At 40.4% G+C, this 25,826-nt stretch overlaps 1 protein-coding gene across 1 annotated transcript; it reads left to right on the top strand.

The window, feature by feature from the left end:
* The first annotated feature begins 1,661 nt into the window (after window positions 1-1,661).
* LOC131287630 (5-hydroxytryptamine receptor 1A) lies at window positions 1,662-24,585 on the top strand. The gene is made up of 8 exons (XM_058316693.1): window positions 1,662-2,006; window positions 2,081-2,197; window positions 14,269-14,341; window positions 15,315-15,739; window positions 19,048-19,063; window positions 22,740-22,861; window positions 23,628-23,753; window positions 24,073-24,585. The coding sequence occupies exons 1-8, from the start codon at window positions 1,662-1,664 to the stop codon at window positions 24,583-24,585; spliced, it is 1,737 nt and encodes a 578-aa protein (XP_058172676.1).
* Window positions 24,586-25,826: the final 1,241 nt, after the last annotated feature.

Here is a 25,826-nt window from a genome sequence, read left to right as displayed (position 1 = left end):
GCCACCAATGTTATGATAATGAAACGAATGAAATCAAAATCGAAGTTGCTTTCAGCAAAATTAGCGGATAAAACCAGCCATAATAATCTAATTAATTGTACCAAAATTTCATCACATTTTGCCGACAACCCTTTAACGGACCATGTAACTCAATAATACGGAACCCTAGGCTAATGATCGACTCAATCTCCACGTCGTGCGATTTGATTTGTGCTTGCTTTTTCATTTCCATTATCAGCCAAAGGGTTCTTTATCCGAGCGGTCGGCTGTTCGATCTTTTTTAAGGACACTTTCTAAACGAAGCCATATTCAGGTCAGAAAGCAGGAGTTTTTATAACGGCTTTCAGTTGCTTGAGAGCCGGATTTAATGATGACTTCAAAATGAATTGTAAACTGTTGACCGCTTCCGAGATCCGATGAGGGTTATCCGAGGAAAAAGGTTCGTTCTAGTGTGTTTGTTTGAGTTGATTTTGCGGGTTCCTGTTCGGTCGTTCGGGTTGCTTCTAGCGACGTTTGAGGTATATTTTAACGTACCTTCCAGCCAAATGTTTACTCTGGCGACCCACAGTACGACAGTATACGGGCTTCTCCGGTCTGTGAAAAGAAGGTGTGAAATGTTTAAAGCCAAGCGACCGGTGGTTAAATTAAGTCAGCGACACGTAGTGACAGTTACAATGCTAAGGCGGGTTGTTGTAAGTAAGAAAGCGCCTCGTGTGTACACATTTAGATGTATATCAAAGTGAGTTTTCGCGTCAGACGGGATTTGGATTATCGATTGAAACAAGTCGCAGGCAGTGGTTCTCCCGAGAGGTGTGAAATAAATGAGACTTTGTTCGAAACCCGACAAAGAAATGCCACTTTGTTGCTTCACTTAAAATTACTGCGATTAATGTAAATATACACTCACATGTGATTATGCCATATTATAACGATATCTACTCACGCGAAAACCAACCCATGGATGTATTTTATCGTGAATCTACCTTTGGCATACGAGAATATGGGGTTTTGTATGCTGCGATACACAAATGTCAACCCAATCAGGCTTTTCTGAAAAGTAATCATGTTACTTCGTCACAAAGACATAATCATTTATACTTACATCGTAGCACAAGAAGATTCAATTAATAATAGAAGATAAAATAATATGCATCTATAAAGCATTTTTTGTAACCTATTAGAGATAACGAACATAAACTTAACAGGTCAATTGTTTGCAGTATGTATTCAATAACATCAATTCATTTTAATACATGTAGATGCATTTAATTTCATTTAATTCATGGGGTTGTTCATAAGAACATGTTCAACATTTTGGGAATAACAAGTCCAGAAATGCTGAGAAAATTTTATAGAAAAGTGTGTGTACGGAATTTATTGCTGTCATGCTTCACAGTACTCTAGTTTGCTCGTTTATCTACTTTTTCGCATGGATATTTAATCATCCTGGAATCTCGTCCATAAATGCGTGGATAAAAGTCAAAACTGCTACGCCATAATTCCATGGAACGAAAAACATCTTTATTGTACGACGGTTAACGTAAGCTTGAACGCGCGCTCTTGCCCAAAGCCGACCTCACGAACATAAAACTAGCTATCATTTATCAACCTCAGAACGTGGCGTTCTGCCCCTTCTCGTTGCAGATAATGTAGCCGTTGTAATGGATCTGAAGGCTGGCAAACATCTAGTAGCACCAGCGATAAATAATATCAGTTGCTCCAACAATCGATTTGCCGGCAACTTCTTCAGCCAGATAGGCCCGTTCGATGTCATCCAGGCGCTGTTCATCGTCCTGCTAACGTTCCTGGTGATCAGTGCGAACCTGATGGTGATACTGGTGATCAATAGCCGCCGCTATGCGCTTTACATACAGCCCCAACCGCGCTACCTGCTGACGTCGCTGGCCCTCAACGATCTGGCCATCGGGCTCCTGATCATACCGTTCAGCGCCCTACCTGCCTTACTCCACTGCTGGCCTTACGGGGAAATCTTCTGCCAAATCCAGGTACGGCCGGCGTCCTGTCTTTACGGCAAATCACCGGCCGGATCTAACTTAGTGCGTTCCCTCCACCGTTACAGGCGTTACTCCGAGGAGCTTTATCACAACAAAGTGCTGTTATACTCGTGTGCATGGCTGTCGACCGATATCTGTGCGTGCTTCATCCTCGGATATATCATAAGCGATCCAGTAAAAAGGTGAGTGTTCAAGCAAGTGCCAGTTTGCACGAACCTCAAGTACCCAACACGCTCCAGTTCGCGCCAAATTGAGCTATCGAATGGTTTATGAAACCGGCCGTAAATATTTACGCTACTCCCAGCCGAAAACTTGACCCTTCGAGGCTCACCAAGCCGTCCTTTTTGATAAATGGCAATAAAAATACAATCAAACAACTCAATAACATACATCCACTTGCCCGTAGGCCTCTGTAAACGTGTGTGTGTGCGTGTCTTTTTTCAGCATGGTTTGTTCCCAAACCGGACACCACAAAGCAATAGGCGCCCATAAATCCTCTGGTGTCCGGCGATTTCATCAGCATTCCGATACCCCGATATCGTTTCCCGGTTGATGATGTAGAATTTATTTTCGTGGCCCCGAGGCGTTCCCTTTGGTTTGTTTTTGCCATACGATCTACGAATGTTGCACTCTTGTATTTATGTGTGTGTTTTGTTTCTCCTCTGCTGCACTTTCGACGATGGCATTCTGCCCAAATAATTTTTTTTTTGGGGGGAAATCATGCAGAGTTTGGTCTTCCCTTTGCTAAAACTTTTCTTATTTCAAACATTTGGAACAGATACCTAAATCCGTAGGTTTGAACGAAATTTTTCCAACATCTGGCATGTACAACTTCTGTTATATAAAATTTGCAAAAAAAAATGTATATATATGGAGGTTTTTGTTTTAAATAAAGCTATAACAATAAAAAAATTGGTTTTTACTTACTAGTTTTAAACTTAAGTAGAACTAAAATTGGTATTAAAATGCCGAACATATTCTAAATCGAACAAATAAACAGCAATTTGGACAGCAAAACATTATTTTTAATATGGAAAAATACGCGTAACAGTTTTTTTAAAAACATAGGTGTGTTCGACACAGCTTCACAGCTTCAATCAACAATAGTGAAACTCAAACGCTATTGCTTATCCTTTAGTATATGTTATAATAATCTTTATAGCCGATTTCATACCAATTTGCCATGATCCGTAGCCAATCATGTTAGACACGCGAGCAAAACAGATTTTCGTGTCCACATAAGTGTGTTGGAAGTAAACGAGAGAAATTGAGTTTGAGTTAACCAAACAACAAACAAACCACGCATAGTAAACGATATTAGTATCGCATTGCGAAACCGAATATCTTCCAATTGGTTGTAAACCAATAATAATAGCGCTAGAAGTTGATGACGTGAAGAAATGAGATTACTTCCCAGAGTTTGTTCCAGTATCCCTTGAATGGCAAAGCACATACGTAAGTGAAAATTGATTGACTTTTCCACTTTCTCGCTTAATCCCATTGATCGGTTAAGTGTGTTGCTGGACGATGCTATTTTTTTGGCTTTCCCGGTTCTGGAAAACCATTCCCGCTTCGTCACAGTAGTCCGAACTGTTCGATCCACCGACGAAATAACCTGAAAATAACATTTTTTTTATCTTTTTAACGTTCGTGAGCAATACCCGATTGGCGCATTCTATTGTTTACAAGAGCAGTGTAACCGAGACTTCATTCGAAGTTGACACTTTTCCTATCGTATAATCAAACAATCAATTGTTGAGACTACCCGGTAGGGCAAACCTTCCGCCAGCGTGACATTCTTTGCCAGCTGGCCGAGGGCATCAACTTTCATCGCGAAACGACCGTGGGCAGTTTTTCCTCCCGAAGGAGCAATCAATTTTTCACACTCGGCAAGCCCTATGTCGTTCGCCTTATCGGTGCCCTTCCCATTTGCCAGTGTCTTTTGCTTCCGGTGCGGGGAAAAGAAGCCACCGACAGAAGTAATTCTCGACCGAAAGCCGAAAGCATCGATAGCAAACCGTGCCTAAAAAAAGAAGATGAAACACATAAACCAGCCGAATGCTATCGCGTTAAATGATGGTGAAACAACATTAAAATTTGATTTACTGACAATCGATTTAGGGCACTGGGACTGTTTGGCAAAAGATGAGCTGAACCACCGAATCAATACGCTCAGTGGAACCGTTACATTATTTGGCTTGATTATACGAGTCCACGAATGTTGGATGAGTGTTTCAATCGTGTTATAATCCAACTCCCTTATTTAACAAATTTTATCATAGTCAATATGTTTTTTAGAAGTTCAATGATTGAACTGAACTAGAAGCTTTTTAGACGCTCAATGAACTGAAAACAATTTGGACAACATTTTAATGTTTTGAAATTTTTAAACTCGACAATTTAGAGAACTTTTCTTTTGCGAAGAATTTGTTTTTACATGTGCTGAATGGTTGTTATAAATGGTAGTAGTCAAGCAGCAACAAATAGAAATAATTATAATTGAAACAACAAAAGATTTTTATATTATTTTGAACGAATTTACTGAAACGGATAAAATATCTTCAGCTTTTACAGCCATCACTATTAAAGAAAAAGCTGTCAAGAAAAGTAGTTGAAATAAATTGCATAAAAAGTTATTTTTACTATTAACTATAGACGCTTCTTACCATTTCCATAAACGTTACAAACCGATTATCAGATACAAAACAGCATCCTTGGTTGGAAATTAGCAGTAACTGATTCAATTTTATACTAAGAGAAAATGCATTAACCATGATTATCATATCACCCTACGGTACGATAAAACCACACCTGAATTTGTAACAGCATCATAGCAGTCCTCCTAGTTCTAGTCCTGCAGTTAGTTTCATGGACGCAAGTTTTGTTGAAGGCAGTGTGCTTGGCGGAAAACTCGACGATTCAATCTGGCAAATTGTGGCAAGCGTTTCGGACCGATAAAATTATCATTTCGAAGCACGTAGCCGCATGATTTGCTGCCGGCAAACGATTATGAAAAGCCAAGAATCTGCAATCCAACGCAGGGGCCTTTGTGGTGGCCCGGGGAGGCACTAATGCGAACAAAATTATTGCAACCGAACGCACACTACATGGGTTCCGAGTACTGGCCCGACGCCGCACTGATAGTGTCGACGTCCGGATTCGGAACCCGCAGCAGCGAAATAAGCTGCGAAACAACTCCGCCCTCTGGTGGCGCTCTTTCCCCTGCAGGGAAAGCGCACTGGCAGGACGTACATTGTGCTTATCAAATGGTCCATTCGGGCGTAGGCGGACGGCTCAGGGGAAAGGATTTATAGATTAATTAAGACAAAACGACAGAGCGGCTAATGCACTTCGCATCATTCGCATCTTACATTCCGCCGGGTTCCAGGGGATGGTTTGCTTTTCGTACGCTCGAAACTCTCGCTGACATTGCTGCTTGTGGTGACAGTTTTACGCCCACCGTTTTTCTTTTGTGCCGCACTTGGGCAAACGGAGGAAGAAAAACTCGTCTGTGCTTGAGCAGGAGTGATGTTCGGAGTCGAATTAAGCATGATGACAATTTCGTGTCTTCATCGTGGTGGTCGAAGCGTGGGCCGGTTGATTTGGGGGGTCGGTCAAAGTTGAAAGTCAAAGACGGTGAAAGGAAAAGTCGCACACAACATTCAGAAGTGTAAGCTAACAGTTCGTGTGAACTTCATAAATCCCTCTCATTCAAGAATCTGTGCCATAACATTAAACTCAATTAGCTATAATTTCTTCAATTCAAGCTAGAACGCAAGCTGTTTTTGTTGAAAGTGTTTCTGCAGCTAGGTTGTATAAGTTATTAGGCTATATAATTGTGAGGAATACACTTTTTTACCTGAGCAAGTTTGCTTGCACATGCTTCAACAATAGTGTACATAACCGCTGGCTCGTTCTATTGTATGAAAAATACGTTTTTTGATCGTAGGTTTGAATTGGAGTTATGTAAGGAACTACACAAATACAAAAATCGATGAAATGAAGAAAAACTAAGGCTAGTAAATTTGCATTAGAAAAGATGAAACCGTTTGAAACTTGCGTGGGATACAAAGAAATAAAACATACAAAGCTTATACAATGTTGTTGGCTAGTCTAATTCAAGTGTAAATGTTTATTGTTATTACTCGCTTTATAGTATGCACCTCTAATCTTGTAAAACATGCAACAATCATTAGCACATATTTTCGAATATGCATCTTTATAATTAATGTAAAATTAGATACTATGCAGCCTTCTATTATTTTTGATATCTTTTTAAATAGTTGAGCAATAGAAAAACAAGAGAAATATTGCATATTTGATCAATTTTCAACAAAAACCTGATGGTTCCAAACATGAAACTTAAAATGTTGCTTGTGTAGGTGCAATTTTGAATATTGCTTCTTAAAAGCTCCTGAAAAAAAAAACAAATTTTGGCACAACTTACCGGAAAAAACGGCTTGTTTTCAAAACACAACTAAAAATACCAAATATTGTTACACTTAAATGTGTAAACACTAAATTCCACATTCCATTTTTATTACTCTGAAAGGTTCGTAAATTGTAATGTAGCAGAACTCAGCTTCTTTCATAGAAGCTAGTTTAGCATGCTTTATCATTTTGTGCTTAGTTTGATACGATTCAAAGAATGCGATTAGGTAATAAAGTTAATACTAGATTTTTTCGAAGAAGCATAAAAAATTTTGTAAAGAATTTTGAAAACCGTGGAACATTAGGTATTTTAAAAGCAGCGCACTGAAACAAAATGTACTTATCCCGTTTCCAAAACGTTCTCATTGAAAATTTCCTAGATAACAAAGTTTGTATACAGAATGGGCTAGTTTTTTCTATAAAAATTTGTACATAGTAAGGAGACTAATTAGCTATTACGTGTAGAGTTATAGAAGGAAGAATTACAAATAAAATGACACAGTTATATGTAACCTCCTATGTCCTTCTAGAAGCCACAATAGCTAAATTAAACAAAAACTAACATGGTATATTGTTAAGAAGAACATTGTACTTTTGCATTGAAACGGTGAAAGGATGTAGGAATGTTTATTCGCCAAAAACATCTCGCGCACCCCAGCTGGTTGCATAATTTGACCCAGTTCATGGGAGAAAATAGGAACCCGAGGCCGAGAAAGTTGTCTCGCTAGTGTATGGTTAAAGTCTTGCTTTTCCAACATTTTCATCCCTGCCCAGCCCAGTTGACCGCATCTGCAGGACTAGTCGGTCGAGTGACGGTCGGCCCCGCTTTTCGATAATCCTTTTCCCGGTGTCGTAGTGACCATGTTACATGGTCCATACACACATTGTAGATAGCCCTACTCCCATAGGTCGACCCCTTTCCCCCCCGGGCGCTGGATGACTGGGTGGTGATGATGACAAATGAAAACGCCTCCCGGTCAGCGAGGTCCGTGTAAACGAGAGACGGTCGAACCTTCAGGCCTCGTCGGGAAGGGGAGCAGAAATCATGCTTTCCGATGGGGCGACCGGGCCAAAACGTGTCCCTATTTGCGCGTGTGATTGTCTACGTTTTGGGTTCGGGGAAACGAACGCCATTCGAACGCTCCCCGGAGCGAGCCCGGCATCGAGGACGCCAACGTGTTCGTGTAGGTGCTGCTGGCAAAGTGTTGACCGGGCAGAAAACCGTCCACGGTTGTAGTCGGTCGTTTTGCCGGACCATTGATCAGGCTCATTCGCCGAAGCAGATAGGATAGGACAGACCGGATGGCAGTCGTACTTTGTTGGCGGATGTGCACGATGGTGCCAAATGTAAACAACGCATTTTCACGTTTTCTGGCACATTTCCGGCCGTACGGAGGAGTTTCCTTTTTATTTAGTTGCTTGCTTTCTCTCGTTCTCTTTCGTTCCATCTTTCAACTGTACGCTCGATTCAATCGCGGAAGGCAACGAGAGGCGCACGCAACCCTTGACTCAAATCGCGGTTGCGTTTCTATGTTTTCGTTTCTCGTATCAGGCAGACAGACAAAAAAGGAATTGCCGACGAATCCCATCGGTTACTGAAACCACTATCGCTTTCCGATCGATCCGTATCAACCCATAAGTGCTGGCGAGGCCTGGTGAGCGCGCCTGACTGGACTTCCGACTTTTGCGTGTGCGAAAAGGGAAATCTAACGAAGCCCAATTCCGTTCCGGGTCCCGTTTGTCTCTTCCACGACACAACCCACTTTTTTTTTGGGTTATTTTAAAGCGATCGTTTTTTGTTTGATTTCATACAATCTCTGCGGGAGGGTAAAAACATGGTGCTAGACAGATCGCAAAATGAAAATACCATAATTCACGAGACTGAGCCGATTGCACCCGAGGCACGGGTGGCACGTGCACGCAGGGAAATCGTCCGCCATGCTGGGAGTGAAAATCAGAAAAGTTGCCCCATTTTTTGTGCGTCCCTCGAATTCATTTCACTCACGGCCATGATTGGCCGGGGCGCGATGAGTAATGAGGGACAACGAGGGTGAGGGTCCATACGGCGTGCGTATGCAGCACATGGAAGGGAACCACAGAACGTCAAAAAGTCGTCGCTGGTCATTCCGTCCGCTCAGGGCCCGCCGGCCAAAAACTATCAATCATAGTTAATGTGAACAATATTGTGCTGATTCGTATTTATCACTATGACACCCGGACAAACGAATGAGTTGTTCGAACGTGTTCCGGTGCTACGATTTTGGATGAATGTCGGGTTTTCTCTCCTTCTCTTCCTTATTTCAATGGCTTTGTCCCATTTCCTACGTCCCGTAGCATCTTTGACACGAATCGGAAGTAGAAAGGTCCTTGAAGCGAAAAACCGTCGGCTGGAAATGTTCGCCTTCGACACCCGGAGATGGCAAGATGAATTGCCCATCATTTGAGGTGTCCCTGTCGCCAGCATCCCCAAGTGTGGGGACTGGGGACGAACCTTGGGCGGCAGTTGCCCGTTACAAAATTTATTAACCTTTAGTCTGAGTGATGACATGAGGCCGCCAAACGTCCGGTAGCGACATACAGGCCGGGGTTTTGGCCAGGAAGTAAGCTTACGCCAATGACTTCCTGCTAGCACGAAAAGGGATTGCCATGCAAAAACTCTTGCAGCGTAGCAGGATGAAACCGGAAGGGTTACGACACGCCAGGGTATGATGGATAGCATGAACGATCAGCGTTGTGGCTCACAACGCCGGCATCCGCCAAAGTGAATTCCTGGTTCTCCGAATTCTGGAGAGTCTTCTTTGGGATGGGTTTATTGGTTCATCCAAAGATTTCACGTGATAAATATGTTTGCCATTAGCAAACCATCCGGAACTGCTTGCATGTGGTTTCTTTTTACACTTATGTTGGAATATTTGAACATTTGTGTTTGTGCACCTATACAGCACAGTATGTATTACTTCACCACAAAGTGTTTCAAACACCGTTCCTTGATAATACATCGTCTTGTACATAATTCCACATATGTTCAAGATTATTTTCTTAGATTATATTGTTTGGATCGGCATTACTTCATTACATTTATCGGCGGTCTCATTGTTTACTACACTTTCTAATATGCTATTTTTAATCCATCTGGTGTAAGTTACTCCCTCCCTATTAGAACTTTTCACTAAAAACTCAGATACCGTAGAAGCACCATACTTGGCGCGGGTCCAAACTTGGCGCACTTTCTAATATTTTCTTCGATATTAGACTATTTCCAAATTATTTCACCCTAGAATATGTAGTCGTATATTTTTTATGTTTGTACAATATATCCGGGTCAAAACATGTTATTGATTTTTTGTTATTGAATGTAAATGTTAATTAAATGAAAAATTCCATCCCACAAGTGCGCCATTTTTTACCCGCGTTAGCAACGCTGCTAAGGAGGGGGTTCGACTGTTTCCAATCATTTATCCACAAAGGAAAAATTATTAGGTTTTTTTTATCAGAAACTGTTAAAACGTAAGTATTTCTAATGAATCGTGGTTATATTCGGTGCTTTTTGAGATTTTTATACTAATTTTGAAGCGAAAATATTTTGCGCCAAGTTTGGCTCACAGTGTTCCTAATTATTCACCGTGGAGAATATGACTGTTCGCACCGCTAGCTATTTTTAAATCATAGAAGGCTTTGATGAATGAGATTATGAAAGTTAGCGATGAGATAGTTTTATTTTCACGAGAGAAGCCAAAGTCCGCTGCAAAAAAAAAGCTAAATTGTTTTTTAAATTGCTGTTGAACACAATAGACAACAATAGAAACACTATTGTTTTAAGTTGAATTTTGAATAAAGCTGTTCAATTCGATGAACTACATCCATTTTATTTTAAGTGCGCCAAGTTTGGAACACATCGCGCATTGAACATTGCAAAAACCATGCGCCAAGTTAGGAACATAATGTGCCACACAAAGAGTTTCTGAAACTTGAAGAAATATCAATTTAAGAGTTCCTCACTTATTTTTCTTATATTCTATGGTAGTTAGGCTAGCACTGTGCAAAACGTAGTATGATTTGACCGAACATTGATTTGGTTATTCAACTTTTTATGCAGAATTTCCTTAACTGCGCCAAATATGTTTGAAATGAAATGGAGTATTTGATTTCCATCCGTATTTTACGATAATCGATTTTTGGCAGTCAGTTTACAATCGTTCGGTCTGTGTTTTGGACTACCTACAATAGCATACTTTCTTTGTCACACTTAGTTGTAAAGACCTGCATTAAAAAACTGCATTAAATCCGTTTATCTTGACTTATAAACTTTTAAATTGTTCCATCTCGAATTTCGTAATTTGCATCTAAGCAACACGTCTATTGCGATGAAAATTGAAAGTATCAAAGTAACCTATCTCCTAAGACATTTTTAATGTATTGTTGTAAATAGTTTCACTGGAACAAGTTTTGGCCTTTTCTAAACAATTTTTAGTTTTTAAATTAAATCATTACTTTTGGGAATGGAAACAAAGGATAATTCGAAGCAAAGTGAGCAAGCCGCTGATATAAAAATACTTGATGTTGCTATTGTAGGTGCAGGAATTTCGGGATTGGTGGCTGCTAAAATCATTTCCGAAAAACAATGCGGAATCAGTATGAAAATTTTCGAAAAAACCAATCAACCCGGCGGTCAACTTGGAGGGTTAAAATCTCGTTGGATCACGTCCGATCAATACCATGCCGCAATGCTGTGCCGCGAGCTCCGTATTCCACTTAGCCCGATGAAGAATGCAGCACAGTCTTTGAATGCTTCTGAAGTGCGCCGATTAGATATCGGTCCTTTCGATTGTAATAACTCCAAATGCAAGGGCTTCATTCCTTCGTTACGCCGAGTTTTGGCTCGATTCGAATCGTTCCGGTTTATGGCAAAATTAGAATGTCTTGGTTTACAACAGAAAATAACTTGGAATCCGTCAAATATGGATAAATACCTGTGCGACATGCTGTTGTTCGAGAAATCCCGGCAGTTTTTTCGCTTCCTAATCAAAATCGGAACCGGCTTCTACCCGGCTGAGCTGACTGTGTCCGAGTGTCTACAGCTGATACGTTCGATGTCATCGTTGAGACAACTTTACGAAATGTTAACGTTACAACAGGAGGATCACCTGTATCCAACTGGGTGCCCGAACTGGGAAATACTCGTCGAGCGACTGGTGGCAAAGATTGACCATGGAACTGTAAACTACTCCACCAACATTGTAAAGATCGAACTACCCGCAGATGTTCAAGATCGAGTTGTATCACTTTTTGATACATCTGGAAGATGCTGGCGCGCGCGATATGTCATTCTAGCGATGTCTTGTTTGGATCTAATATGCATTGACATCCAGCCCGCTCAACCTCACTACTTCACCGAGCCGAATTCGCTCCTGGGAATATGGTGCGAGACCTCCTTTACACTGCTCTATCCAGCGCCATCTTGGCAAGAACATGGATACACTGGCAGCCTGTTCCTTCCCGGTCGGAACCTAATATGCTTCCAAACGGGGCCAGCTCAACTGTCTGGCAGCTTTTTCTCGCCACTGCGCGGTCAAATCGATGACACCGAGCGACATCGTATACGCGAACAAATCCTGCGACTGCTTGAGAATAATTTCCGTTGTCGAACGCTACTGAAACCTCTTGAATGCCAACTCGAAATTAACCCCATACCGTTTTACTTTGATGTGTATCCGACGTTCGCACGCTGCTTAATCTTTGGCTCTACCAACGTCAGCTGCTGGTACCGAGGGTTCATCAATGGCTCGGTTCAGGGTGGTATGTGTTAGACATTTCGATGTCACAAAAGTTTGCGGCTGGTCTTTTCTAATTAAATGTTCAATCACTCGTTTGCAGGAATACGTGCCGCAACCTTGGCACTACAGGAACTGCGTCCGCAGACCATCACCTTTGAGGATGTGACCGATATGCAATGCATTCATTTCAAATATTTCAAGCAACCATCACTCTGGGCCAACCTGTGGTATTCACTGAACCTCGCCAGTGGCGCACGATTCGCTCTCAGAAGTGGAGTGCTTTTGTTAACCATTGCGGTTTGTCGAAGTATTGTCAACCTTTTTAACGATTTGCCTGAGTTGGCTGGGCTGTGAAAATTGTTTACGTTGAAAAAACAAAACGTGTAGTTTTTAAATTGTTTATAAACTACTTATATTAAATCAAACAATATCAGACCTTAACCGTTGAGTTGCTTGTTCGTAAACGTCTTATTAGAATTCATTTCCCTAAATCATCCTAATTGAACTTCAATTCAATTTTCATTTGGATAAGAGAAACGTCATCGTTCTAAAACAGTCACAAAACCGTTCCCAAGCGGCAATACTACCTTTTAAGCATTTATCCCAGCATCTGTCCACAAATCATACCCTGTCGGCCTTGGTTTGGGTTTCAATTCAACTGAAATGAACCCGTCCGGTCACCTTTTACCTGTAACTAAATCTGTCGTCCTTTGACGGACCCAGCCTGTTCCAATTTGCAGACGTAACACGCCATCCCTAGGTGCACAAAATTGAACCACTCATCGAACTTAGAGAAGGTGTTCAATATTACTCCCCTTTGCAGTGGCCATTTCCCGAGCTACATAATAGGTCTTGATGGGGTAGGGCGAGAAATCAGGCATGTCCAGTTAAAGCGTTTCACTGTTGCCGTCTGAGTGAGAACAACGGCCACATGGAGAGGTTTCAAATCAATGGTGGCGCAATATTGTCAATGGGTTTCCCGATTCATCGATCTAGGACAAAATCACTGCGGTTTACCGGTAATGCTCAATTTGTCGTGAGCTTGGTGTAATTTACGGCGATAGGTTTGCCGTTGCTACGGTGTGTCGTGCAAGAACGTTCCTAGCGACAATTTCCGCCACCTGAATTGTTTCGATGTTGTACAAGTGCGAACGATGCACTCTAAACTCAAAGGTGGGTTTTAATCAAACATGAATTGGTTCGGTCATCAGTCGAAACGTTTCTCTTACCTAATTTGACTTAACTACAGGCTAGTTAGGAGATAAATGGCGTGCATTTCTATTTGTTGTTCGTTCGAGTCCACATGGTAAAAAATTTATAGGAAAATATAACTTGCTGAATTAAAAACGTTGTCTAAAATGAAGCATCGTATCTCCTGTTGTTTTTTTATATTTTTTGATCTTCTATTTTTTGGACAACAAATACCTGCCACATTGCAATGGTTTGTTTCAGATTTCAAACCCATCAAATCTGTTACCACAAATTTTCATCAATTTCTTTGTACTTAACCAGAGATGTGACAATTCCTTTTTGATTCACTCCAGCGCAGTAACGTGGTCACAGTTCAATTGGCATTGCAAACAATTCGGCTGACTGTAGCATAGCAGCATTTTCTCTGTTTACTATCAGATTCATTTTTTCCACGTCTCATCTATGAATAAGCTTAAATATTCACCTTAAAAGAATCAAAGTGAAAAATACATTTTAATTACATAAAAGCATTAATTACAACGGTTTTTATTTTGCATTGTTTGACCCAAAAGAACCAGAAACAGAAAGGGCCAAAATAATTCCGTAAAAACCATGCGAATCCCTTTCGAGCCGATCAAATATTCAACGTGACCCTACACGTAACGAGATTAAACAATGCTGAAACACTGGAAGCGTCGTAGAATATTTGGGGCTCCGGGTTCTTTTTCTCTATTTAGACAAAAAATGTTTCCGCAGTATGGAAAAACTTCCATCTAAACATAGGATGTCAAAAATGTTTTGTGCAAAAAGCATAATTGACTTTTTATCACAATGTTTCTATCGTTGTTGTTTTTCAGGGCTGTGTTGCGGTTTTAAGCGTTACATGGATATTATGTTTGACCTGCTTTGGAATGTTGGTTCTTCCTAAAGGTGAGTAAAAGATTAGATATATTGGGTAACATTTGGTCAAACTGTAAATCGATCTATTTCATTCCACCTTTTTTATTTAATGTACATAAAATCCATCTGTTCTATTTTTACAAATCATTATAATACTAAATTGTTTGATGAAATATCGTATTCTATTTGAATATAAATCTTGAATTGATATCAATTTATTTTATCAGCTTTTTTGACGTTAAGATGTGAAAGAGTTGTAATAATACAAGAGTGGGGCACAACTGGTTTACAAGCCATATAAGGCCCTGAAGGATGAAAAACTCTGTTTAATTAAATTTTGGTTTGCACCAATTTAATTTTTTACACTATTTCGAACATGCCAAAATCTTTTTGAACATGAAATGACAAAAACAGTTTTGATTTTTTTTTCTGAAAGTATTTTCAAAAATGATTGATACTTACGGTCTTTTTGCATCCTGGCTTTATGCTTTGATATGATAACAAATTGATGAAAAATTGCTTTTTTGATTATTCTATCACTCTCTCTAACTTATGAAAACTTTTTTAACACATGCTTGAGCTCTTTCACTGTATTTATTATAGGCTCCCAATTTTTAATACGCATTTTCAAGTATTTTGAAACAGTTTGCTACGCACGCTGAATGTGTATTGAAAAAATTTGCATGGTTCGTATGAGTATCAATTGAGATTGTGCATTTGATAGTGTGCACGGATAAATTATTATAATTAATGTTACTCGAAACGCGAAACAATTTAATGAAGCGGAGTAGGTCAACATTACGAGGGCCTAGATGGGCAAGAAGGGTCTGAGTTGAGTCTTCAAAGTGCCTCCTAGGATTTCAACAATCCTGTGTATTTACTCACACTATGCTGTCGACAGAAACACCCGCAAAATACTCATGCATAGATGTAGCCCAGCGTGCGTCGAAAGCCACTCCGATAGTGATTAACGAATGTGCGCATATAAATTTATCATTATTAGGTTATTACTTCAACAAAACCGGCCTACTGGCGTGCGAGCCGTTCTACAGTAAATCATCCTACCGGATCCTGTCCAGCTGTGCGCTCTACTTTCCCACCACGATGGTCCTGATGTACTGCTACGGGTCGAGTTTCCACGCGAATCGATACCGTCTGGCGACACCGAGCGCCACCTCCCTGTCACTGCACGCCTCGGCCAATGGGGGCAATGGCAACGCCGCCACCGGACACGCCACCGGAGCCTCGGCCGATGGCGGCAGAGACGGCGGGGGGCACGGAGGCCGGGGCAACGGAGATACCATCGAGACGCTGGCCGGGACGACACTGACGGCTAATGGTTCCGGTCTGGAGCACCACTCTTGCGATGGGAATACGCTCACGGGAATCACCGCTGTTACGCCGATGTCGGTGTCCTTCTCCGACAAGGTAAGCCATCCTGCCCCAACCCGCTTCTCAGATAAACATTAACTTTTATGCGATACTTGCCGGCAGATACTTTTTATACTTTTTCCCTGTTTCAAAATGAATCGTCACACGCAGACGGTTGAACTTGGAATGTCTTAACTCTTGCAATCCCTTGCCTTTCACACACTATTTGGCAAACCGTCTTTGCTCGTTACTAGAACTATCAAAATGCTATCAAAAACTCCCTGGCTGGAAGTGAGATATTGATCAGAATTTGGACGATTGTACAAAAAGAACATCGATTCTATACTACTCAACCAAACGTCAAAAATTGTTTATTTATAAGCGTTTGTTCACCCTTCAAAACAAATTAGGCATTGTATTGGAACTGTAATAAGAAAAATATAGAATCAGTGTAATTTCATTTTTTATTCGTATTATTTAATAGATATTAACAAGTTATCCACAGCTATGCCATGTTATTGCAATTAACTAGCATAATGTGTTTGGAATTCAAATTTTCAGAATTTATAACATTCAAGTGTAACGAACATGATTGCGAAATAGTGTCCTTCCTATTGCCATTTTAGCTTTAAACGATTGGCGATTCCAAAAGTACCTAACGAATGATAACATGGCAGAAAACGTGAAAGTAATTAGCAGCTCCGATAATGCCGATCATTATGTAAATCCTATCTCATTACCGTGCGGTGAAAATCCTACCGCCGATTTTGTTTGGCTTCCACCAAACCATATGTTGTGAACAAACAAATGTCACGACATAATAGGCATTTATCATGGACGAATTAGGAGTTTTAATATTTCAGAATCGCTGTGACAATTGCATGTCGCCTTGCTCGGGAATCGCAGAACGTTGTGATTTTCCGTTCCACGCCACTGTTATGACTTTTTACAATTTGTGGATTCATGGGAAGCCAATTGTTCGTTTTTAGCTTCAATGTCTAATCATATCTTATTTGTTAAACAATTTTAGTAGCTGAGAAAAATAAAGTATACACAGCTTTTAAGACCTGATTTAAATTCAGTCTTATTTGATTTTTTTAGAAAATTCGTTTTCGGGTGAATGTAAAATTAAGATACAGCTAATTGTTTATAAACGTTCTGTAGAAAATAATAATTTTCATATTTGTTAAACAAAACATATATAAAATATTGCTTATGGGCTCATGCCCATTTTACTGTCCATGCGTACAGTACGCTGCAGCTTCATCGAACCGTGACGTCTTGGACATTAAAGTTCAGCCTGGGTTGTAATTGAAACCACACTAATGAGTATCGCACAAATTATCCACGGTTTAGATAATGAACCGTAACAGCTTTACCGGAAACGGACGGACTTACTAGCGGTGTGCAATCATTAATGCAAGGGAAATGAAAGCGGTTTGATTTATGCTTGACAGAAATTGTAGGGATCGCACGATCGCAAGATTCAATTATCAACGGTTAAGACTGTGGTTGGCATCTCATTAAATTGCAGGATATTCACAATTGTCACGTTACAGCAAACAATAGATTTTCAAACACTTTATTTAGAATTTTGATTATTAACATGGTTCAAAGAATTTTTTTCTGGGTTTTGAGGGAAAATCTCAAATCCATTAATTCATTTAAATCTATTTTGATTATTTAAATCAAAACGTGTTATTACACATTATTGTTTTATTAAAATATTCGACAAACCTTTCTTTTGATACCGGAACAATCTGTGAGACAGAATAATGTTGACTCACGGAATTTTACTAGCAACATTTTTCAACAATATTACTGAATTTAGTTATTTATGTTGGATAAAGAAAGTATACTCCATCAACAGCGCAATTGTCACGATCCTTTTGATTCTATTATTTTTAAAACGAGAGAATACTGTAATTGTAGAATTAATTAGAACTATCACTATCTTCTCAATACTTGACAAATACATGTAAACCCAAAAATTTGAGAACTAGTGATATTTAAATTTCAAACTTTCTTTCATTTCTAAATTTAATTTTCGCTTATACTACTTATTACTTGAAAGAAATTAAAAAAAATAACACAGTTTAATTAATATTGTGTAAGAAAAAAGAACAACCCTGATTCAAAATTGTGATCTTAAGTTGCCTAATCTAGGAACAACTTTGACTAACAACATAATAATAACCCTCATGATCATTTATAAACATGAATATTTTGATTTTCTCAGCTAAAGAATTTAAGGTGAACTTGTGAATGAAAAACAACTGCATTTACTTTCCTGCATTCATTTACTTAAAATAAATGGAAGTCCCCCAATCATTTGTCGTTGATTTCCTTTTGCAGTCACTGGTTTGTTTTTTGCTCTTATCATACCCACCATTTCTATGGCAAATGAGCGAAATGTATGTAAAACAATAACTCATCACCACTGGTAACGCCCGTTTCTGAGCTCTCAATTACGAATTGATGATCAATTGCATTATTACCGCACCATCCCGCACTGTTTTTCATTGTTTTCATTGCAAAACACGAAGCCAGAACGTTCAGCGTCACTAATGGGCTTCGATATATTTTACGACAGCTTTTCCATTCTAAATAGCATATTTACTGGATGGTAATAAATTTATTAACTTATACGCCACCCAGCAGGAAACTGTACGGCGGAAACATTTCCCGATTTTGTCTCCACACTTCCGGGGCAAAATGGAACACGGTGACGTTCCCTTCGGTTGCCATCGTAGGTTGCGCACTTTTGGGTTTGTTTTTTCTTCGATATCAGTCGAGCTTGAAAGTGAAGTGTTCTTAAATATTCAAAGACCACAAATTTATTCATGTGCGAGAAGAACAAGACCCACTCTCGGGCACCATGCCGCTAGCCTACCAACTACTTACCTTGCCAGCCGACTCTTAGCGAAACCGTGAAGTGCGGCACATTTTGCTCGAAATTACTTGCCCCGCTCTGGATCTTTCCCGATGACGTGTGCTCTCGACGATGGTAAGCTATAAGACAGAGATTCGTTGCGTCGGACTGGCCGGCCATTTCGCTTTTTGGCATCCCGGCAATCCTGATGGGCTGGAGCGCGAGATTCGTTTTTGCTGCCCTGCATCGAATTCTCGTGGCAATATTGAAACGAACCAAAAACAAAAAAAAAAAACAACTGTCCTTTCCTAACGAACAACACCACACACACCGTCTGACCGACATCGCTCCTTCGCACCATGCTGAGCACGCAGGCAGCCACGCAGATTGAACGACGCATTGGCGGCGAAACAAAAAATAAAATGGCAACAACAAAAAACTAATGGCTTTTGAATATTTCTGAACAAGGCCTTCTGTCTCTCGAGGCTTCGAGTCTCCACTGCCGCTCGGTTAGTCTTTTCCAGGTCAAACATCCAAGGGGCCGCCCGAGTAGGTTCTGTTGGTGATGTATTTGAACCTCATTCTTATCAATGGAACGTTTGAGAGAGGCGGAAGACCGCCCTGACTGGCTGGTCCGAGTTGGGTTTTCAACGGCCAACGTCGTGTGTCTGCTTTCTGCCACTACCTCCGAATGGTGGCGGAACGGTCGTCGAAAAGGAAAGCCGGGAGTCGACAAAGTTCCGGGCTGGAATCACGGGGTGTCCTATTTCTCCACCGATGGTGTGGATAGTCGACCCAGGCGGACAGCGGCTCAACTTGTGCGGTTCGATGCAATTCTCCTCCGCTGGCTATTGTGCGTCCGAGGAACAACTTTTGGTGCGCATCGTGCTACGAACCAAGTATAACGTTGCTCTTCCTGTGAGCTGTCGACAGATTCACAGGATGGCGTGCAACCAAACAACAGTATGCAATAATCGACTTTTGATTGCTGCTGCCATTCGGAAGCCGTACAGCCGGCAAGCTAAGTCCTTTCCACTGCACATCACACACAACCATACCAAGAGCTCTCTTAAGAGAAGAATATTCTAAAATATATTTTTTACCATCGGAAAGACAAATAACTTTTGGGTCAGAAAAATTAAGCCGAAACAATTCAGAAAGGTACTCGTGACATAAATAAATGCTTCATTTTGGTTTACTTGAGACACGAATTTTTCAAAAACAATAGAATAGCTGCAGCAAATGCAATGAAACGGTATTTAGTTTAATTATCTCTGTATTGTTTTTAGATATTCACTTACTTATGATGTAACTCTGTTAGTGCATGCGTTAAAGAAAAAATTGAAGTGATTTGACTGGATGATTTTTATTGACCAACCATAAATGCGCGAGGTTTTTAAAGAAAGAATAGCTTCGACTTTAAAGAGCTTAGACTTTCTTCTTCTTGGCGTAACGACCTCTTTGGTCATGCCTGCCCGTTAAGGACTTACGAGACTTGTTTCCTTGTTGTACGTGGATAGTCAGTCCTCTCGTACAGGGGAGGGTCCGGTCTCGGTTGGGATTCGAACCCACGCCGTCGAGGTGGTGAGCCCCGGCGCTCATGGGCCGATTTTCTAACCGGCGCTACCGCTCGGCTGTCGCGGAGCTTAGACTTTATAATCAGTAAAAGTGTCGATTAGATCCTGTAGTAATAAAAAACAAAATAAAAAACGACATAATTGAATAATATTGTATACTTATGTTTGTTTTCATCGTTTGGCATAAAAAATTAATTAACTTAGGAGGTTACTATCCTTTTTCCTTTTGTCTACGTAGATAGTCAGTCCTCTCAAACAGGGGATGGTGATGACGAGGATGCAAACAACGACCATTGCATAATTGATGTTTAAATGTTTTAAAAAAACCAGGGAGAACTACATGTATCTGTGACTATGAGTTTTAACAAGAGAATTGTTAAAACCGAGGACGATTACAAATGAAATATTTTTCACAAATATTGAACAATTCATCTGAGAGGTTGTTATAAGCGATAATATTCAGTACCAAACAATGCATGTATATTTATCAATTGGAGATTTTTATAAACATTCAAAATCATATTTAAAATATGTATAAAACAGTCCTGTTCTTGTTCATCGAAAATCTAACTCGATTGAAATCCAGTAAACCAATTTGTGCACACTATCGGCACGCTATTCACACCGTTCGGATTCATACAGCACACAGTAAGCTATACTCGAGCCTTGTGACTAATTATTTTTCATTAGTAAATTAGTTTTCTAACTGTGCCGATAATATTTTCCTTTACGCCAGCTATTTTCCGAAACCTGGTAGTGGAAATGCTAGCCTTCAGTCAGAGAGTCGGATAGCAAACCCCCCTTACCGCGATGGGTCCTTCGAACCGCAGAAAAAGGGCTAACGTTCCACCAGGAGACAATCCTACCCTTTCCATTCTCTCTCGGGCCCTGATGTGCCAGGTACCTTCATGTTCCCACTGGGAATACACCCTTTTCATGCACGTGCGGGACAAAAAGTGGCTCCAAGGGAGCGAACCGTTGGAATGACAGTTCACCAACGACATAACAAACGCGTCGTTTAGCTTCGGTGCAACGCACATCGAAGATAATTTATGCAATGTTGGTTCATTGGCTTTTAACGCTACCCAATTGCAACGTTACACTCCGGAGTTGCATGAAACCTGGTGCTGGGCAGAGTATCTGATAAGTTGTAGCTAATGGGTAATGGTCTGACGTAATAGTGGAAAACAACACGGTCTGCAGGTAAATTGAAATATAAAGTTTAAGCTTTTTATCTGCAAATGATGTTGAAGTGTGTTGTTGTTTGTTGATATTAATCGTTTTATCGTTACGCTGATGTAAGAGCAGTCCAAGAGGAGATATAAATCGTTTATGAAACACGACAAAATAAATAGGATTAGTAGTAGATGCCACATAGGCTAACATTAAATATTTGCTAAATGTTAATTTTTTAAGAAATATTTTCAAAAAAATTCTAGACGAATATTTTGACGCTTAATCATTATTATATAGGCTGGCCCAGGTTTTCGTCGACCTCGGTTTACGTCGTTCGATAAATCAATGTAAACTAGTTTATACTAATGTGTTTTGTTCTTTACTCATACGAGTCAATACATTTGTATGACAGAAGATTCGAACATGGACTAATAAACAAGTGGTGCAGGTTTCAAGCTTCAGATTACTATGCTCAATCAACAATCTACTTCAATTGAAGCATTGAATGTATTATTGTAAACCTATGCGGCATGGAAACCAACGAAATAAAACGGATTGTAAAACGATTGATGGCTATTGATTTGATGGCATAGCACGCAAACTTTGTTTCTTTAATTTTAATTTCTTACTAAAGTTAATGATAATACGAATAAAACACTATCCTGTTGGATGGATGAGCAGTCTATTGATACCACACTCACTTCAACCTAAGCAAGTGTTATCAAAAGCGCTATTTTTCTGTATCCTTTCAAGCGATCTGGGAGGATATGTGAAATCGTTCAATCGAGCATGTCGAAAGCAATATTTATTGCTTGCTCACACCTATCCCGATTTTGCCAGACGTCGTTATGGTGGACGACCTCGAACGTTTCTCATACAAACAAGTTCGTGTATCGTCCTCGCGGGTGAACATGATTCAATTCGAGACCGCACACAAAACGTATTGCACAATGGCTCCCATATTCTTCTTACACTTTTCCTCCCTTCAGGTCCGATGCGCGGAGTGACTGGGATTTTTGGAGAAATTTATGAATCCTGCCGTCATAAATAAACATCCACGTTGCGAGAAGGAGGCGCGGGGCATTAGAATTGGAGATGAACCATAATTCCGCCCTTTCGGCGGTGACAAATGTTATGTTGGAATTGTTGCGTACGGTGTGAAACTGTGTTCTTGTGATATTTTCACTCGTGTGTTGTTAGTTTTTGTTTTCTTACTCTCCCTCTTCCTATATTGCTTCGGTCCGGTTAAGCTTTGTTATTTTATTAAAACCAACCAACCAACCAACGAACGACCAATTCGAAACTTTTCGCAACTCACCTTATCGGTTTCAACATAAATGTTTAATGAATTACTCCACATGTATCACTCTGGCAGATTTTCAGTACCAAACAATGCTCACCTTTTTTCCTTTACGTTTACAGTTTATTGTAGACGACGACAGAAGGATACATGGCTCGACGTCGCGGACGATGGCAGCAATATCATTAGGTTTTATAGTCATAATCACACCCTGGACGATACAGGAGATAGTGGCCACGTGTACTGGTTCGAAGGTGAGTGATGAGGCAGATTTGTTTGCATGTTTGATGGACATAAACGATGGTTCTTCACTCTTCTTCTTCGCTCTTAATTTAATATTTATTTGGTTTGCTCCATCCCTTCTTTTGCGAATTTCTACAAAATTGCTCAATCACACAAAAGTTGAACAACAAAATATAGATAACTTTTTTCCTGAAACGTCCTAACTGCATATATTCTTGTAAACTTAAACGAAATTCAAGTTTAGTTAGCTTACGTGAAACATACATATTTGCCAATAGTGCGAAGTATCTAGTTAAATGTTTAACTAATTTTATTTATTACCACTACGACACCAGAAACTGCGACGAGTCATTGAAAAGCACACTCCTCATATGTTTACCTTTGAACTTGCAAATACGCTCGAATGTGCAGACACCGTTGGAACGGTTAAAATTTGCATAGCGCCACATGAAATCGATCCGTTAATGTGGAAACCAGAAATCAACGAGGTGAAAACTATGCACACTCATTCACACACCATTTCGCTTCGGGTGAATGGACCCGAATAGTTTGAACCGAAAATCATAAAACATCCCGTGGAAAGCATGTAGCTTAGAGTGTCTTTGATGAGAGCACACCCTTCTTGATAACAACCTGCTTTTTACTTCAGGGTAGGAGTGGTGGGGAGCGAAAAGAAAAACACCCCGCTGGGCTATGGGAACTTGCTTTCATGTTCGATGGTCCGATCATAACGAAGATGGGATCTCGTATAAAATGTGAAATCTTCTTTCGTTACAGATACCACCATCAATCGATTTTTGTGTCACTTGGGTAGCTTTAAGCAGTAGTTTTTGGAATCCTTTTCTGTACTGGCTGCTGAACGCGAGGTTTCGAAAGATTTGCAAGGAGCTCTTCAGTTCGAAGGTAAGTCACCTAGAAACCATTATCGAGCGAATAAGAATGAACACGTAAGGCTTGCACATACACAAATTACAAATCATTTTACAGTTTAACGCTGTTGATTTTCCACCGAATTCGTGAATTCCATTCTTGATGGATAGTTTGATTATCATACAAGAAAAAAATCCATGATGCTTTTGAATACAATATAATAAATTGCATGAATCAAAGGAAAAAAACCGTTTACCGGTATAACATGAAAAAATATCAATTTCAACTTTCATGAGAACTGAGACTTTACGGTAATTTCAAAAATCCACTATTATGCGTATCTCTTACAAAGTGCACTGACAGCCAAAGCTCACCGGAGGAAAAGTGTAGCATCAGCTTAGATTACGATCACCGCCTCACAACACTGCCATTACCGCCGGGACCACCTCCGGCCAGCATCTGCCGCTCGGCCAACCACACTCCCCGGCCGGACGTCGAGTGCTCCGAGAAATACTGGGGCGACATCCTGGAGCGCACCTTCAGTACCGGCAGCATCAACACGCTGCATCGGATCGGGTCGAGCCCTGCGATGCCCTTTCCCAACTGTCCGCCGGATCACCAGATGCAGCAGCAATACCAATGCGAAGCACACCAACATCTGATGCGGAACGCCAGCAATACGAGCATCGGCTGCCGGGACCAGCGTCCGACGGTCCTGGTGGCGCAGAGTACCGACTTTCGGGCGCTCTACTCGGCAGGATCCGATCCACAGGTTTGCGATCATGAGCTGCACGACATCAACTGCGCCAAGAACAAGGCGTTCTTCCGTGGCTTTAACCTGCACCAGGGACTGCCGGATATCTAGTATTTTCGGGGTTCGTGGTCAACTCGGGTATGCACACACCGGTGGATTACAGGGCTTCCTGTTGGTGGTCGCGTTCGACAGCACTGGTTCCAGAGCTACGCAATGTTTTTCAACTCGTTTCCTTTTCGAAAAAATTGAATTCTCTATCAGTTTGGTTAGGTTCGTGAGGTTTTTATATTTTAAGTAGGTGTAAAACATTAACATTTTCTAGTCCCAAGGCACCTTTTCTAAATTTCTTTTGAATGTATAGAAAATTACTTTTCTTCATCATCATTTGATGCGATACCGAATGAGCGACAGAAAAAATCGGATAACAACGTGCCAACTTAAAAGAAATAAAAAGCGAGAAAAAGAAATCCCCAGCCCACGTGCTTGGTAAGTGTATTGTAATAGTTAACGATAGCATAATGTGTTCGATCATCATGCCACCATGGTTAGTAGGCGAGAGGGGCGGTAAAACCATTTAGAGGGTAGACAATACGACATAATTTCACTTATAAAAATCACTGGTAGCAATCCGGTAGTTAAGCGCAAGAGCGGACAACAACTCGAAAACGTTAAGAGTAAATAATTTAACAAACTTTTGTACGAAATAAAGTAAGTTGATAACAGACGAATAGAACGGGGTTTTACTTGATGTTTGATCAATACATACGCTGTTACATGGTAACAAAAGGTAAGATTTACAATGAGAACAATGCAAGAATTGAACGAGGATTTGGTCGAGCCGTTACTTTGTTTGCGGACAATACCGATGAGGTTCCCAATAAGCCGATGAAAAAACAAGAATGTGAGACAATGGAATCGTTTGAACTGGCATTCGGTGGAACATAATCACATGTGTTTGCATATTATGTGATTACTATGCGTGGAGCGCGTATGTACGCTGAATACTTCATTGCAATGGAATAGATAACGCTATAAAGCTACATTGCCTACGTCGAAGATATTTTCATCCTTATTGTGTAATTTTTTTTCCATAACATAATCGATAAATTTTCAATGTATCGATTATTGCTCGTTATGATGAATGGTTAATTAAAAAACCTATATTTATTAATTAATGTTAATGACAGCGGCGTCTCGTGAGAAAATGAGATGGTTGTGCACCTTCAAAAAAAGTAATACCTTCTTAGATAAACCATATAACGTGGTTTATTATAACCAGACCGACACGACACACGACGACAAATTTGGTCAGGATGTTAAGTGAATGAATAGTTTGAGGAACCGTAAATGGT

Source organism: Anopheles ziemanni, chromosome 3, assembly GCF_943734765.1.
Source record: "Anopheles ziemanni chromosome 3, idAnoZiCoDA_A2_x.2, whole genome shotgun sequence".
Classification (NCBI taxonomy): Eukaryota; Metazoa; Arthropoda; class Insecta; order Diptera; family Culicidae; genus Anopheles; species Anopheles ziemanni.
Note: the sequence above shows the minus strand (reverse complement) of the source record. Positions and strands in the feature narration are given on the sequence as shown.

What these genes read in the sequence shown, in the direction of transcription:
- LOC131287630 (XM_058316693.1), top strand. Translation starts at nt 1,662, where the DNA reads ATGGATCTGAAGGCTGGCAAACATCTAGTAGCACCAGCGATAAATAAT. An exon ending in CCACGTGTACTGGTTCGAAG is followed by an intron (nt 22,862 to 23,627) that starts GTGAGTGATGAG and finishes CTTTCGTTACAG; the next exon opens with ATACCACCATCAATCGATTT. An exon ending in AGGAGCTCTTCAGTTCGAAG is followed by an intron (nt 23,754 to 24,072) that starts GTAAGTCACCTA and finishes TCTCTTACAAAG; the next exon opens with TGCACTGACAGCCAAAGCTC.